The 16,043-nt window shown below is 36.0% G+C and overlaps 1 protein-coding gene and 1 long non-coding RNA gene across 2 annotated transcripts in view; one reads left to right on the top strand and one right to left on the bottom strand.

The window, feature by feature from the left end:
• Positions 1–14,010, top strand: part of DENND6A (DENN domain containing 6A) — a 54,443-nt gene extending 40,433 nt beyond the window's left edge. The window contains 8 exon segments of the mRNA XM_028518058.2: positions 7,198–7,263; positions 7,353–7,417; positions 8,013–8,102; positions 9,324–9,377; positions 9,481–9,590; positions 9,778–9,880; positions 11,082–11,156; positions 11,623–14,010. Of these exon segments, the coding sequence (XP_028373859.1) occupies positions 7,198–7,263; positions 7,353–7,417; positions 8,013–8,102; positions 9,324–9,377; positions 9,481–9,590; positions 9,778–9,880; positions 11,082–11,156; positions 11,623–11,754 (695 nt within the window). The 3' untranslated portion in view covers positions 11,755–14,010.
• Positions 2,339–2,822, bottom strand: LOC118501645. The gene is made up of 2 exons (XR_004904279.1): positions 2,695–2,822; positions 2,339–2,467 (listed from the first exon to the last, which is right to left on the bottom strand). It is a non-coding gene; the product is annotated as an uncharacterized LOC118501645 (long non-coding RNA).
• Positions 14,011–16,043: the final 2,033 nt, after the last annotated feature.

Genomic DNA, 16,043 nt, shown 5'->3' with positions numbered 1-16,043 from the left:
TACTTTTTATGTTGAGGGCAACCTTCTTGAGACAGCCTGAATAAGGGCCTTTGGAAAAGAGCCTAACTTCTCACTAAAATATATATGTGGAACCCATCGTTCCTCCTACCGAAAAATGTACTTACAGCATTATAAACATGGAATGAATTATAGCAAAATGAAACCTAAAAAATCTGAGCTACTTTTAGCCCTGACTGGCGTTAGCTCAGTGGACTGAGCGTGAGCTGCAAACCCAAGCATTGCAGGTTTGATTCCCATTCAGAGCACATGCCTGGGTTGCGGGCCACGTCCCCAGTGGGGGCCCCGTGAGAGGCAACCACACATTGATGTTTCTCTCTCTCTCTTTCTCCCTCCCTTCTCCTCTCTAAAAATAAATAAACAAAATCTTTTTAAAAAATTTTAAAAATTTGAGCTACTTTTTACATATGGGTAACTCAATTAAAAAGAGATTTCCAACACTGAGTAAAACTTTATAGAAGCTCAAAATATTCAATTTGGTATAAATTTTTGGTTAGGTCTCAAAATAGGTAGTATACACTTTTGTGGTATTGGTATTGATTAAAGAATTAGTCAAAGGTTGTGCTTTCCTTGAGAAAATAAGATATATGTACCTTGCTCGTGATAACTTATTTTTTTCTTAACAAGAGAACAAATCCACTTTTCAGTAAGTTTAAATTCTCCAGGAGTACAACATTACGTATGGATTCTGTGTCCAATGGCTTTAGTAGGATGATTGCTTCTGAATTGGCACAAACTATGCCACTATTCCATGAGCACAAGTTACCTTTCCCCAGGTTACTCAGTTTGCCACCAAGTGTCACTCTGATGTTCTTTACTTTTGTACACATCAGCACATCTGCCTAGATGGAATTCTGTTTCATTCTGAGCATAAACACCCAGGTTTAAGAACAGCTCTGTGCTCACTCTGGTTCTAGAGAGTCCACTTGTAGCCAGCAATAATGGCTTTGGGCCACAGCCTTCCAGACATATTTGTCATTTTAGAAGTTTTGTCTCAGTACGCCTCCACAGACTCCAAAATGGCAGAAGGAGCCATGATAGCTGTTTAAATAGTGTTTGTAAATGAAAAAATGAACTCTGAGGTTAGAAGTTTTGTTAACTTAGATGACAGTTTAATGGTACTTCTGACATTCCTTACTGGACAGCCCTGAATTTTCCATTGACATAGTTGAGACTTGAGATTTTGAAAATATTTTAAAATAACTATTATGATGTGATACTTGGAAATCTTTTCTTTGCCCTGGTGGGTGTGCCTCAGTGGATTGAGGCTGGCCTGAAGAACCAAAAGGTCACTGGTTCAATTCCCAGTCAGGGCACATGCCTAGGTTGCAGGCCAGGTGGCAGTTAGATATATGTGATCTTAGGCAAAACAGCCTCCTTAAGCCTCAACACTACGTCTGCCTAGATTAAACACAGTGCCTGACTCATGGCACTCTGTAAATGTCATGATCTCCTGCCATCTCACCAGTGTCCTGTCTATTAATGATAACTGAGAGCATAGCAGTCACCAGAGGTCTTAGCTAAAAGAATATATGAAGAGGTTTTTTAATCTTAATTTAATCTTGACATTTACTTTAATGCATGGTTTATCCTATTAATATAGATTCTTTGGTTAATTGTAATATAGTTAGTTTACTAATAGTTTACTATATATTGCCTTTTTCCAGTGGAAAAAAGGCTCATTGTTGGGGGTGTAAGTAGAGGAACTTTTACATAAAATTGGTAAAGTAACATAAATTGATAAATCTGTTTAACTTTTTAAGAATATGCCAAACTATTTTCTAAAGTGGGTCATCATTTTAGATTCTTACCAGCAGTGTGTGATGGTCTTTATTTCTTCACATCCTTGCTAATATTTGATATTGTCTGTCTTTCTCATTGTAGCATTTAGTGGGTTTTGCTTCCCTACTGATTAATGATGTTGAGCATCTTTTCGTCTACTTATTAGTTATTCATATATCTTCTTTGATAAAATGTTGAATTAAATCTTATGCCCATTTTAAATTGGATACTGTCTTATTAGTTGTAAGAGATCTTTATGTGCTTTGGACACAAGTCTGCTTTCAGATATATGACTTGCAAATATTTTCTCACAATATGTGTCTTCTCTTTTTGTATTCTTAATGTGTACTTTGAAGAACAGAAGTATACTTTTTCCCCTTTTATTGAGATATAATTGACAAACAGCACAATATGAGTTTAAGGTATACAGCACAATGACCTGACTTAACCTGTATGGTAAAAGGATTACCACTAGTTTAGTTAACATCTGTCATCTCATATGGATGTTAAAGGAAAGAAAAAAAACGTTTTTTTCCTCGTGATGAGAACTCTTAGGAGTTATACTCTTAAGAGCTTTTAAATATGCCATACAGCAGTGTTAACTTTAGTCCTCATGTTGTATATGACATCCCCAGTAATTATTTATCTTATAACTGAAAGTTTGTACCTTTTAGCCCTGGCTGGTGTAGCTCAGTGGATTGAGCTCGGGCTGTGAACCAAAGCATCGTAGGTTCAATTCCCAGTCAGGGCACATGCCTGGGTTGTGGGCCAGGTCCCCACTGGGGGCCACATGAGAGGCAACCCCACATTGATGTTTCTCTCTCTCTCTTCTCCCTCCCTTCCCGTCTCCAAAAAGTAAAAAAATAATAAAAACAATAACAAAAAAATTTGTACCTTTTGACCACCTTTGTCCAATTTCCCCAACCCTTATCTCTTCCTCTCGTAACCACAAAATGTGTTTAATATTTGATAAGTCTAGCTGATCAATATTTTTCTTTTGTGGAGAAGCCTTTTGATCTTGTTGTCTAAGAATTCATTGCCTACCCAATGTCACCAAGATTTTCTCCTGTTCTTCTAAAAGTTTTATTATGTTAGCACTTATATTTAGGTCTGTGAATCACTGAGTTATTTTTTGTTATGATGCGGGTTAAATGTCTAAAACTCATTGTTTTGCATGATCCTAGCACCATTTTTTGAAAAGACTATCCCTTTTTTTCCATTGACCTAACATTGGTACCTTGTGGAAAAATCAATTGGCCATAAATATAGGATTTATTTCTGAACTCTTGTCCTGTTGCATTGACCTATATGTCTTATCTTTACAGCAATACAATGGCTTGATTACTGTAGTTTTATAGTAAGTTTTAAAAATCTGGAATGATATAATTTTAAAACAATTTTTAAATTATATTTTATTCATTATGCTATACAGTTGTCCTCATTTTTACCCCCTTTGCCTACTTTCCACCCAGCAGTCCCTACTTCCTCAGGCCATCCTTCCACCATTGGTTATATCCATGGGTCATCCGTATAAGGTCTTTGGATACTCCATTTCCTGTACTATACTTTACATCACGAGGACTATTCTGTAATACCTAGTTGTACTTCTTAATCCCCCTCACCTCTTCACCCCATTCCCCCACATCCCCTCCCATCTGGCAACCAATAAAATGTTCTTTGTATTCATGATTCTGTCTGTGTTCTTCTTGTTTGGTTAGTTTGTTTTTTTAGATTCAATTGTTGATTGATTTTTATTTTTTGTCATTTTATTGTTCATAGTTTTGATTTTCTTCTTTTTCTTAAATAAGTCCCTTTAACATTTCATGTACTAATGGTTTGGTGATAATGAACTCCTTCAGTATTTTCTTGTGTGGGGGAAGCTCTTTCATTCTAAATGATAGCTTTGCTGGGCAGAGCAGCCTTAGCTGTAGGGCCCTCCTTTTCATGAACTTTGAATATTTTTTTGCCAGTCCCTTCTAGCCTGCAAAGTTTCTTTTGAGAAATCAACTGACAGTCTTAGGGAAACTCCCCTGTAGGTAACTAACTTCTTTGCTCTTGCTGCTCTTAATATTCTATCTTTAACTTTTGACATTTTAATTATGATATGTCTTGGTTTGGACTTGTTTGTATCCATCTTGTTTGGGACTCTCTGTACTTCCTGGACTTGCACATCTATTCCTTCACCAAATTAGGGAAGTTTTCTTTTATTGTTTTTTCAAATAGATTTCCAATTTCTTGCTCCTTCTCTTCTCTTTCTGGCCACCTCTATGATGTGAATGTTGGATCTCTTGAAGTTATCCCAAGGCTGCTTATACTATCTTCTAATAGAAGATAGTATAGTATAGAAGATAGTATTAGAAGATACTTCTAATTAGATAGTATCTTCTATACTATCTAATTTTTTTGGATTCTTTTTTCTTCTTCTTGTTCTGATTGGTTGTTTTTTGCTTCCTTAGGTTCCATATTATTGATTTGAATCTCGGCTTCATCCACTCTACTGTTGTGTTTTATTCCAATTAGTATATCCTCCATTTCTGATTGGATCTTTTTTATGCTGTTAAGGTCCTCACTAAGTCCTTGAGCATCCTTATAACCAGTGTTTGGAACTCTGCATCTGATAGATTGCTTATCTCCATTTCATTTAGCTCTTTCTCTGGAGTTTTGATCTCTTCTTTCATTTGGGCCATGTTTCTTTTAGCTCCTTGTTTTGGCAGGCCCCCTCCCCCCCATGTTTGTTTCTATGTATTAGATAGAGTTGCTTTGACTCCCTGTCTGGATAGTGTGGCCTAATATAGTAGGTATCCTGTACAGTCCAGTAGCACCACCTCCCCTATCACTCAAGCTGGGTATTCGAGGTGCTGAGTACACCCTCCTCTTGTAGCTGAGCCTTGGTTGCTGTTGGCAGGTCAATGGGAGGGATTTACCCAGGCCAGTCAGCTGCAAGGACTGGCTGTGACCACTTACCACCAACCTCCACCCTCCGTGGAGGATCAGGCGTCCAGGGGCAGGATGGTGATGCTCTGATGTAGTCTGTAGTTGTCCACAGGGTATGCTGGCCCTGGGGTTCCCAGGTGATGAAGGCAAAGTTCAGCCCTCACTGTGTTTTGCCCAGGGCCACCTTACCTGAGCTTTAAAGCGGTCTAAGGTGAGGCTGCTACCTGTGCTGGGCTTGGAGATTCCCAGGCGAAGCCAAGCTGTTAATCTAGGCTGGCTGCTGCTAGTACACTGTCTGGGGCTCACTGAGGCCACCTGTTGCTTGTTTGATAGGATTTAGGAAGTTGTGAAGCTTGATCTGAGACCAGCTATTCATATGGAAAAGCAGCTTGGGTGGGGTGGGATGGAGTCCCTGGAGATCTCCAAGGCTGGTCAAACAGCCAGGTTGATGGATTCTCAGATATGGCACCTGCTTGCCAGCTCTGTGGAGGGAGGATTTAGAAATGGGACAAGGGCCTCTGCATCCCTTGGTGCCAGATACTTCAGTTTCTCCCTGTGTACCCCTAATACCTTTCAAGATGCTACTCTGGTGCTAGAGCTCAGAGAGAGTGAGTCTGAGTAGGTGAGTCCGTGTGTGGGTTCTTTAAGAGGAACTGCTTGGGGCCTCCAGAAGTTTCTTCCACCAACTCAATCCCCACTGGTTTTCACAGCCAGAAGTTGTGGGGACTTGTCTTCCTGGCACTGGAACCGTGGGCCTGGGGTCTGTGTGGAGCTGAGACTCCTTGCTCCCAAGATATCCCTCCCCAATTTTTATCTATTACACGTGGGTGAGGGACCAGTCTGTTCCATATCTGCACCCCTCCCAACCAGTCTGGATGGATGTGGTTTCTTTAATTCCATATTTGCCAGACTTCCATTCAACTTGATTTCTGATGGTCTGAGTGATGGTGGTTCTATATTTTAGTTGTAGTTTTGATGTGGTTGTACAAAGAGGCATGTCTCCCTATGCTGCTATTCTGACCGGAAATCTGGAAGTATAATACTTATTACCCTTTTTTTTTTCCAAAATTGTTTTGGCCACTCTTGGTATTTTGCATTCCATATACATTCTAAGATCACTTTGTCATTATGCAAAAAAGGCAGCTTGGATGTTGATAGGGATTGTGTTGGATATTTAATCAATTTGGGTGAGAATTTCCATCTGAAAACTACTGATTCTTCCAATCTGGGAAGTTGGAATGTTTATTCATTTTTAAGATGATCTTTAATTTTTCTCAGCAGTATTTTACAGTTTTCAATATGCAAGTCTAATCATGATGTTAGATGTGGGTTTGTCATAAATATCCTTTAATCAGGTTCAGGAAGTACCTTTCTGTTACTAGTTTGTTGAGAGTAATTATCATGAATTAGTGCTGAATTTTGTTAACATTTTTTATATCTATGGAAATCATTATGTGGGTTTGTCTTGTTAACATGTTATATTGTATTAGTTGATTTTGGATGTTAAACATTAAACCAACATTACTTAGTTAATCCTGTTTGGTCATGGGGTATGGTTCTTTTTTATGTTTCGGGATTTGATTTGCTAATATTCTTGTTGAGGATTTTCTCCTCTGTATCCATGAGGGATGTCCATATACAGGTTTTTTTCTTGTGATATTTGTCAGCTAATACTGCTCTGAGAAATCTCTTCAGGCAGGTTGAGTTACCACTTAAAAGACCTAAGACCAAGGGAGGGGAAGGGAAAGGGAAAGGAAAAGAGAAAGACGGCCTGTTATATTTTGTGTATGTATGACACTTTAAGTGTTTAACTTGAGGTATTTTTTGCTAGTTAGGGTGGTTTTGATTGTAGCTTCTTCATACCTTAAGACTAGAAGCACTACATATTGTACAGGAGTTGTTCATAGCAGCCCTGCTCTAGAGTCCTGTCCATCTGTGAATCAGACCTGTGGTTGTGGCATACACTCTCACCACCTGATAGCAGTGTAAGTTTCTATATGCAAAAGCAGAATTTTGGGAGGTATCAGAGAAAACTTTTTGAATACTATATCTGCATTCTAATTAGAAGTTACTTTTAATTCCATCTACTCTTAGAGAGTATTTTATTTACATTGGTACATATATTTGCATTATTATGATTTTGGCACAAATATCTTAAATTACAAGTTGACTAACAAAGGAAAATTTTAAGTAATGATAGATATTAATGAAAGATCAAGTGCCCATTTTATATAATTTACACAGATTGCTTCTGTAATACTGTAATATTCCAGTATTCCCTTTATCTTGTTTTAAAGTACCAGTAATAAGTTCTTAAACATTAATTGATGTTAGGAAGGATACATTAGCTACAATATTCTTGACTAAGTAGTAAATAGTCAGTGGATTACTAATCTTATAAAATTCTAGTTCTATGATGTGAAATTTGAATAATTCTAAGAATCTTTTTGATGTTTCCTTCAGGAGAAATTCCTAAGCAGGTTAAAGTGAAAAAATTGAAGAACCTAAAGACTCTGGATTCTAAACCTGGTATTGACTTTTATTAATTTAAAAACTATACATATATGGGTGCTTGGTAAAAAACAGAAACTTTTTACCTTGTTTTCTTTACTTCTTAGGAGTTTATACTTCTTATAAGCCATATCTAAGTAGAGATGAAGAGATCATAAAACAATTACAGAAGGTAATTATTTGCTCATATTACTAATTTAAATTTTCTTATATAAGTATGCCATATCCAATTAGGCAATGTGTGCTTTATTTATAATGATATGAAATGAGGTCTCTGTTTTGAACCAAAGCTTCATAAAAATCAGGAGACTACAGTAGCAGCAATTAAGGGCTTAAAGTTGGGAACTGCAGCTGCAAACTAGTGCCAATCTTCCTAGGTACTTGGAAGTTATAGTGAAAAAGTGGACTTTTGCACAAAGTCACTTAGCATGTAACAGTAGGGGATAGCTAGGTAGCATTTTTTGGAAAATGTAAAAGTATTAATATAGTGAGTATGAAATAAAGACAGTCTTTATTGTGAACTGATATTTTTAAATATGGGATGAATGTTTTATGTTTTTCTTTAAGAATTTTTTCCATAGTATATTACATAATGAATTTCAGATTAAATTACTTTAAGATGAAGTTCTAGGGTTTGTTTTATATGAAGTAATATATATATGTATGTATATATATACAATTATTATATCAGTTGAACTTTTACAAGTATCCATTGTTTTATATTCCCCAACACTAAAATATAGGTTCTTACTGTTTCTTCTTTTAAGGGTGTACAACAGAAACGTCCTTCTGAGGCTCAGAGTGTTATTCTGCGACGCTATTTCTTGGAACTGACACAAAGCTTCATCATACCATTAGTAAGTTAACATACATTTACTTAAGTTAGTGATTTGTTGAGGGGTATATGAGTGTTTTTTCCCATCCACCAAAACTTTATCTTAATGTGTGTGTTTTGTCTGCTCATGTGCTTGGTGATTAAAAAAAAAATAGAGTCCTTTGCAAAAGACCTGGGCTCTGTTCTTGTATTAACTGTGTAACTTTGGGGAGTCACTTTCTGTCACCCTCAATTTCTTTATCTGTAAAATGTAGCTAATTACACTTTTTCCTAAATACCTTTCAGGTTGTTGTGAATACCTTAAATGAAATAATTGCAGTAAAATATTATGTATTTGTTGCATTTTGCACCTTAATATGTTATCCTGTAGCTTCTTTCTCTGATTTTATTTTCTTGAGCACAGTTTGATATCATAACTATAGCTCCATGATGACAGGGGTCTTATCTGTCTGTTTATTATCTTTTTCTCAGTTTGGTATATGGTAGCACTCAGTAAGTATTTATGGAATAAATAATTGAATGATGTGATTATTTCATGAAATTCTTTGGAAATCATTAAAAATACTAAGTAAAGCCTCACAGAACCAGGCAGTACCATGATGTCCTAGTGTGCAGACTGGATGAGAGAGAGATTCCATGTAGTTATTAATGTAAAGTAACCTATCTGTGAATACTATATGGGGCTAAACTGGAGATCTTTGCTATTATATTTTTGGAAGAAACACTCTTTCTTGGTCTGTGGATGTCAGTTTGTTTTATTCCATTGAAATTTGTTTACATAAATGAACTTTTCTGTAGCACTTAAGTGCATGGGCTAGGTAGACCTGAATTCAAGTTTAAATTGTGTGACCTTGGTCAGGGTACTTAGCCTTTTGAATCCTTAGGTTCCCAATAATACCTGCCATATAGGATGGTTGCAAGGATTAAAAGAGGTTATACATTTTAAATATTGAGTGTATTTTCTGGAACATAGTTATTCAGTATAGTTAAGTATTATCTTTAAGAATGTATAGTGATTTGGGTTAGCCAAGATTTAGCTACATTTTTATTGAAAGTCTGACTTCTTAATTCAGTCTGAATTTAGCTTTATCATTGTGAAGAGTGATAGTGTTGTTGATGTCCATTGAAAGACCATATGATGAAAACCTTGGAAAACCATTGCCTTTAAGTAGGTCTATTTTAGTGTTTGGAAGACTCTGAGTAAGAACACCTAACTTAATTCACTTTATTTTCTTGGTTTTAGGAAAGATATGTGGCAAGCTTGATGCCTTTGCAGAAATGTATTTCTCCATGGAAGGTATAAATATATTCAATTAAATTCCTGTTTGAGTCCTCTAACTGTAGTAATTTGTGAACATACCCATTTCTAATTTTAAATATAGTATATTCTTTTTTTCTAGAGTCCACCCCAATTAAGACCATTCTTTCCAGAAGAATTTATGAAAACGCTTGAAAAAACAGGACCTCAGTTGACCTCTAGAATAAAAGGCGATTGGATTGGACTTTACAGGTTAGTCTTATTTATAGTCTTTTTTACCCATCTGTAGAGCTTTATTTAAAAAAAAACAACTGGACTTAAACTTATATTCTTTTATTCAAAATTCCATTGTTTCACATGGTTCTTCAGTATTAGGAAAGATATTAAGGAGAGGAAGTAAATAATAATCAAACTGCTATTTTAAAAATTATTTTTATAGGCATTTTCTAAAATCCCCAAATTTTGATGGTTGGTTCAAGACCCGGCGGAAGGAAATGACCCAGAAATTGGAGGCGCTCCATCTAGAAGCTCTTTGTGAAGAGGTTAGAGCACAGCATATTTGTGTGATATTAACAACTATAAAAAGAAAAGATAGTTATCCTTAGAGGCTGGGAGGCTATCCATAGCTGCTACTTGATAAATAGTAATTGCTAACTTTTCTAGATCATGTGCTATATGCCAAGGACTGTGTAGGTGCTCTATGCAGATAATGTCTTTTAATTTTCACATTTCATTGAAGTAGGTGTGTTATGATCTGCATTATGGGACATCTGAGGATTATAAATTAAGTTACTTGTTTCAGATTACATCACTGCTAAGTAAGGCAGCTGGCAGTGAGCTAGAGCCCACTTCACATGGCTCATAAGGGCTGACTATACATCTCTTCCCCACTCTGCATTCAGTGATCTCAGGTTAGTAGTTTGAAATTGGTTACAGTGGGAGTATCACACCACAGAAATTGGCAAATGGTACAAACCAGGAACTTTTCTGGTGGTTAATTATTTTCCAGCATACCAGTGGGTAGAGTCAGGATTCAAATTCAAGCAGTATAACTCGAGATTTTTTCCAGGATGCCTTATTAACCTCTTCCAGTTGCTACTAACAGTTGTTTTCCTGTGTTTGGACTGATTTTTTATATTCTATAACATGTTACCAGACTGTTTAATTTAAGTGAATATATAAAGGACATTCTCATTTTCATTTGTATTTAGCTTGAGATGGGCTAGCCTCAGTGTTTATTTTCTATCACAAACTCATGGTGATTGTGGTTTTAAGAGAAGGAATATGATGAAGACAATCACAGATAAGTCCAGGAAGAGCTTATGTGAAGATGCAAAGTTTATATTCAGTGTTATGTTTATGTCTACAGTTATCTTCGTTTGTTAGCCAATGTTCTTATAAATTTGAGTATTTACTACTTAGTGGGGTAGGGGTGAGTGTTGTATTTTAAGTTGCAGTATTGTTTTTCATGATGGATCTAAAAGGGCTACCTCAAAAAAGGAGTTGTTACATTTTATTTTAATTTTACTGCCAAATATTCGACAGTGTCCTGGCTAATGTTGAAAATTCTCTAATTGATGTCATTAGACTATTACATATAGAATTAGTTTTGTACTGTCATGCTATATCTGGTTAAATAGTCTGTTCTCTTTTTCCTTCTTGTCCTTCTTATTAGTTTTATCTATTGAAATAGAACAATTTGAAAATGATTTTGATACTTAACTGATTTGTCTATTCTTCTAGGACTTACTTCTCTGGACCCAGAAACACACAGAAGTAGAAACAGTAGACCTTGTATTGAAGCTGAAAAGTAAGCTGGTATGTAGCCAAAACAGCCAAAGATCTGTGTGGATATTTTCTTCACTTTTCAGGTGACAGTCCATGATATATCAGACGTAACCTTTTTAAATGAGAGGACTTGAGATCGGTCGATTGATGGTAGATCTGACTGAAAATACTTGGTCACGCAAGCAGATCATAATGATGCCATGTTATTTTAAAGGTATTTGCATGGGGTCTAATGAGCTCTACAACATCTTTGTCACTTATATTTAATACCACATGGTATGTATTAAGTATTATCAGTTTACATAGAAGTCTTTTATTGAGCTCAAGCAATATATTGTTTAAATGGCATATTCTTTCCTTTTTTAGTTTCTGTAAATTCTGGTTGAAGTTTGAAGTTTCCAAATATTAGACCATTAAAAATGTTTATTTAGAAAACACAATGTATTAATACAGACTCAGAGGATAATTTAAATGCGTTCAAATGTTCCTTGTGTAGTTGCAGGCTGATCGAGAGCATTTACCTGTGAAACCTGAAACTGTGGAAAAGTTACGGACACACATAGACAGAATTATCTTAGCATTGCCAGAGGACCTACAAGGCATACTACTCAAAACAGGCATGACATGATAACTGCCAGGATTTTCCAGCCAAAAGGACTGTGTGTGCATCATGAAGCATACTGACATTTCTATTGGACTCACAAAGGAGATCTCCTGGAGTGGAAAATAGCCGTAAATGCTAGCTAGCAGCAGGGTGGAAAGGCTATACTGACTTTTTTAGTGCATTATTTAAAAAATGGATATCCGAAGGCATTTCTATATTTTTAATCATGTTCTAAAGTGCTCTTATGAGAGACCTGTGGGGCCATCAGTATAAGTGATTCCAAACTGCAATGCTGGCATTGCAGATATTTTTTTAAATTGGTGCTGTTTTGCCCAATCGTGTTAAACTCAGGGGGATATAAAAATAATGTTCACACTGGCTATCTTCTTAAGAAGAAGGAAAAGACTGAACCGTCTGACTGTAGTTAGAAGTAATTAATGCTTTGTAGTGCCTTCTGTTGTCCTACATGTTTCACGAAACCTAGCTGCTAGTCTTGAAGCTTCTTCTGAATTTGATTATGATATGTAATTATGTAAGGCATACTTTTGCATAATAATTGCTTAAAAACAGTATTTTCTTGTTTCCCATCATGTTTATTAGTAGTGGAATGGTATTTTTTTCAATTGTCATGTAGGTTTCATTTCTTTTTTTTTAATTGATGAGAGAAAGAAAGAAAGAAATCCATTTGTTGTTCCACTTATTGATGCATTCATTGGTTGCTTCTTATAGGTTGCTCATTCATTGGTACCCTGACTGGGGATTGAACCGACAACCTTGGCATATCAGAACAATGCCCTAACCAGCTAAGCTACCTGTCCAGGGCCTCTCATTATTTTTTATACCATTTTCAAATTTAATCTTAGTCAGTTTCTCCAAAGGCAAGAAGGCATCTCATATTAATTATAGAAGAGTAAATTTCATTCTACCCTTTATTAATTGGTTCCTGTTTAAGTTAATTAGCTTGGATGTTTTTCAAAGACAATTATAAACTTCATAATCATCTACTTTTTAAACTGAACTATTATTTTAAAGACATTCATAAATATTTTATGTGACAGTCATTTGAGTGATTATAGGGTTGATTTTCAGCATTATTTATTTGGTAGGGTTTTTCCCCCGAAAATTAATATTTCTCAAAACACTTTTCCTACTGTTGTTTGACATGGGAACTTTTGCCTGAATCACTGTTATAGCTACTTTTTTGTTGTTTCTGTTTTGTTTTGTTTACACTACCTTGCCAAAAATAGAAGATTGTGGTTTGGTTCACTTTACCAAAGGTGTTTGGTTTGTGTTTGAATAGAAGTGTCCTGCAGAAGCCACTATTTAAAATAGGCACACACGACATTAGCACATATGTAAATAGCTGCTTCTTGAATTATCCTTCAAGTAACCAAATTTAGTTGTATGTGTTTGTAAAAGAAATGACGTCAGAGCTGTCTTTTTCTGTTACTATAACTCCTGACTCAAGAAAGACTCCTTGTGTTTGTAACTGTGGTCTTAAACCCAAATGTGCCCTTTTCTCATGGACACAGTCTCTTGAAGCATACCTCAAAGTCATAGAGAGAATATGGCATTTGAAAGAAATAATTTGTCTCAGATCATATGAGTTATTTTGTGAAACAACAGTTATCCTGTGGAAAAGGGACAGCTACTTTTAAATCGCTAAAGCATTTCATATCTTTCTGGGAATTTAGGTATAAATGGTCATCTTATTATTTTTCAAAAGGTATATTTTAATAATCTCACAATTTATATGCATTTTGTGACTAGAATTAAAAGGCTGTTAGTGTCATATCAAGGATCTTTTAAATTATACCACTACAGGATGTATCATTTCAAGTTTATTTAGCATAGCTAATGATTATCAAAGGATGCCAGTTAACATCATAATTATCTTTATGTTTACTGTATTTAACTAAAACCTAACAAATGTTGAAAACCCTAACATACTTAACCTGGTTTATCTGTTAATTTCAAATTGCTTGTAAAATAATTTAAAATTGCACTGGGAACCTGAGAAAGACTCGTCGCTGAATTTTTGGGTGATTTTCAGAGTTGTCCCCCTCTCCCATCCTCCCCGCTCGCCTTTTTTTAGGAGACATTGTTAAGCTCTAAAACCTGCCATTTAATGTTTATCTCCACCAGCATCAGAAGAAATCACAGCTTTCAGGGTGTTATGCAATGCATAGTGCCTTCTCTTTTCAGTGAAAAAGAGGTTTTGTGAAGGCATTTATGGTATTACTGAAAACTGAATTAAAGGCCTTTGATTTTAAAACACTTGAATATCTTGTGTTATTTTTTTTTTACTTTTCTTTTTTTTAAATATTAATTGTTGTTCAAGTACAATTTTCTGCTTTTTACTCCCATTCCAGCCCCTCCCCCACCCAGGCCTCCCCACTTCCCTCGTGTTTCCACCCCACCCATGTTTTTGTCTATGTGTCCTTTATACTTGTTCCTGCAAACCCTTCCCTTTTCCCCCTGAAATCCCCTCCCCTCCCCTCTGGTCACTGTCGGCCTGTTCTCTATTTCAGTGTCTTCAGTTATATCTTGTTTGTTTGTTTTGTTGATTAGATTCCTGTTAAAGGTGAGATCATATGGTATTTGTCTTTCACTACCTGGCGTACTTTGCTTAGCATAATGCTTTCCATTTCCTTCCATGCTGTTGCAAAGGGTAGGAGCTCCTTCTTTCTTTCTGTTGCATAGAATTCCATTGTGTAAATGTACCATAGTTTTTTGATCCATTCATTTACTGGTGGGCACCTAGGTTGCTTCCAACACTTGGCTGTTGTAAATTGTGCTGCTATGAACATTGGGGTGCATAGGTTCTTTTGGATTGGTGTTTCAGGGTTCTTAGGATATAGTCCCAGCAGTGGAATTGCTGGGTAAAAAGGCAGATCCATTTTTAGTTTTCTGAGAAAATTCAATACTGTTTCCCATAGTAGTTGTACCAGTCTGCAATCCCACCAACAATGCACTAGGGTTCCCTTTTCTCCACAACCAACACTTGTTTGTTGCTTTGTTTATGATGGCCATTCTGACTGGTGTGAAGTGGTGTCTCATGGTGGTTTTAATTTGCATCTCTCTGATAGCTAGCCATACTGAGCATGTTTTCATGTGTCTCTGGATCCTCTGTATGTCCTCCTTGGAGAAGTGTCTGTTCGAGTCCTTTGCCCATTTTTAATGGGGTTGCTTGTCTTTTCAGAGTGGAGTTGTGTGAGTTCTTTGTATATTTTGGAGATTAAACCCTTGTCTGAGGTATCATTGGCAAATATGTTTTCCCATACACTTGGTTCTCTTTTTATTTTAATACTGTTTTCTTTAGCCTTGCAGAAGCTTTTTATTTTGATAAGATCCCATTTGTTTATTCTTTCCTTTATGTCCCTTGCTCTAAAGGATATATCTGAAAATGTTACTGCGTGAAATATCTGAGATTTTCCTGCTTATGTTCTCTTCTAGGACTTTAATGGTGTCACGGCTTATATTTAAATCTTTTATCCACCTTGAACTTATTTTTCTGTATGGTGTAAGTTGGTGCTTGAGTTTCATTTTTTTGCACGTAGCTGCCCAGTTTTCCCAACACCATTTGTTGAAGAGGCTATTTTTGATCCATTTTATGTTGCTGCTCCCTTTGTCGAATATTAATTGACTGTAGAGACTTGGGCTTATTTCTTGGCTGTCTGTTCTTTTCCATTAGTCTATGTGCCTGTTTTTATGCCAGTACTAGGCTATTTTGATTACAGTGGCCTCGTAATACAGTTTGGCATCAGGTATTGTGATCCCTCCTACTTTGCTCTTCTTTCTCAAAATTGCAGCAGCTTTTTGGGGTCATTTGTAGTTCCATATAAATTTCAGAAGTGTTGGTTCTATATCTGTGAAATATGCCATTGGTACTTTAATAGATATTGCATTGAATGTGTAAATTGCTTTGGGTAGTATGGACATTTTGATGATGTTAATTCTTCTGATCCATGAACATGGTATATGTTTCCATTTGTTTGTGTCTTCCTTGATTTCTTTCTTCAGTGTTGTGTAGTTTTCTGAGTACAGGTCTTTTACCTCCTTAGCTATTAGGTTTATTTGTAGGTATTTTATTTTTCTTGTTGCTATATCAAATGGGTTTTTCTTTTCCTGATTTCTGCTTCTGCTGTTTCATTGTTGGTATACAAAAATGCCTTTGATTTTGGATATTGACTTTGTATCTTGCTGTTTTTGCCAAATTCACTTATTATGAATTTGAGCAGTTTTTTGGCAGTCCATAGGATTTTCTATGTACACTATCATGTCATATGCAAACAATGACAGTTTCGTTTCCT

This window comes from Phyllostomus discolor, chromosome 7, assembly GCF_004126475.2.
Source record: "Phyllostomus discolor isolate MPI-MPIP mPhyDis1 chromosome 7, mPhyDis1.pri.v3, whole genome shotgun sequence".
Classification (NCBI taxonomy): Eukaryota; Metazoa; Chordata; class Mammalia; order Chiroptera; family Phyllostomidae; genus Phyllostomus; species Phyllostomus discolor.
The sequence above is the reverse complement of the archived record's forward strand: the minus strand, read 5'-3'. Positions and strand labels throughout refer to the sequence as shown.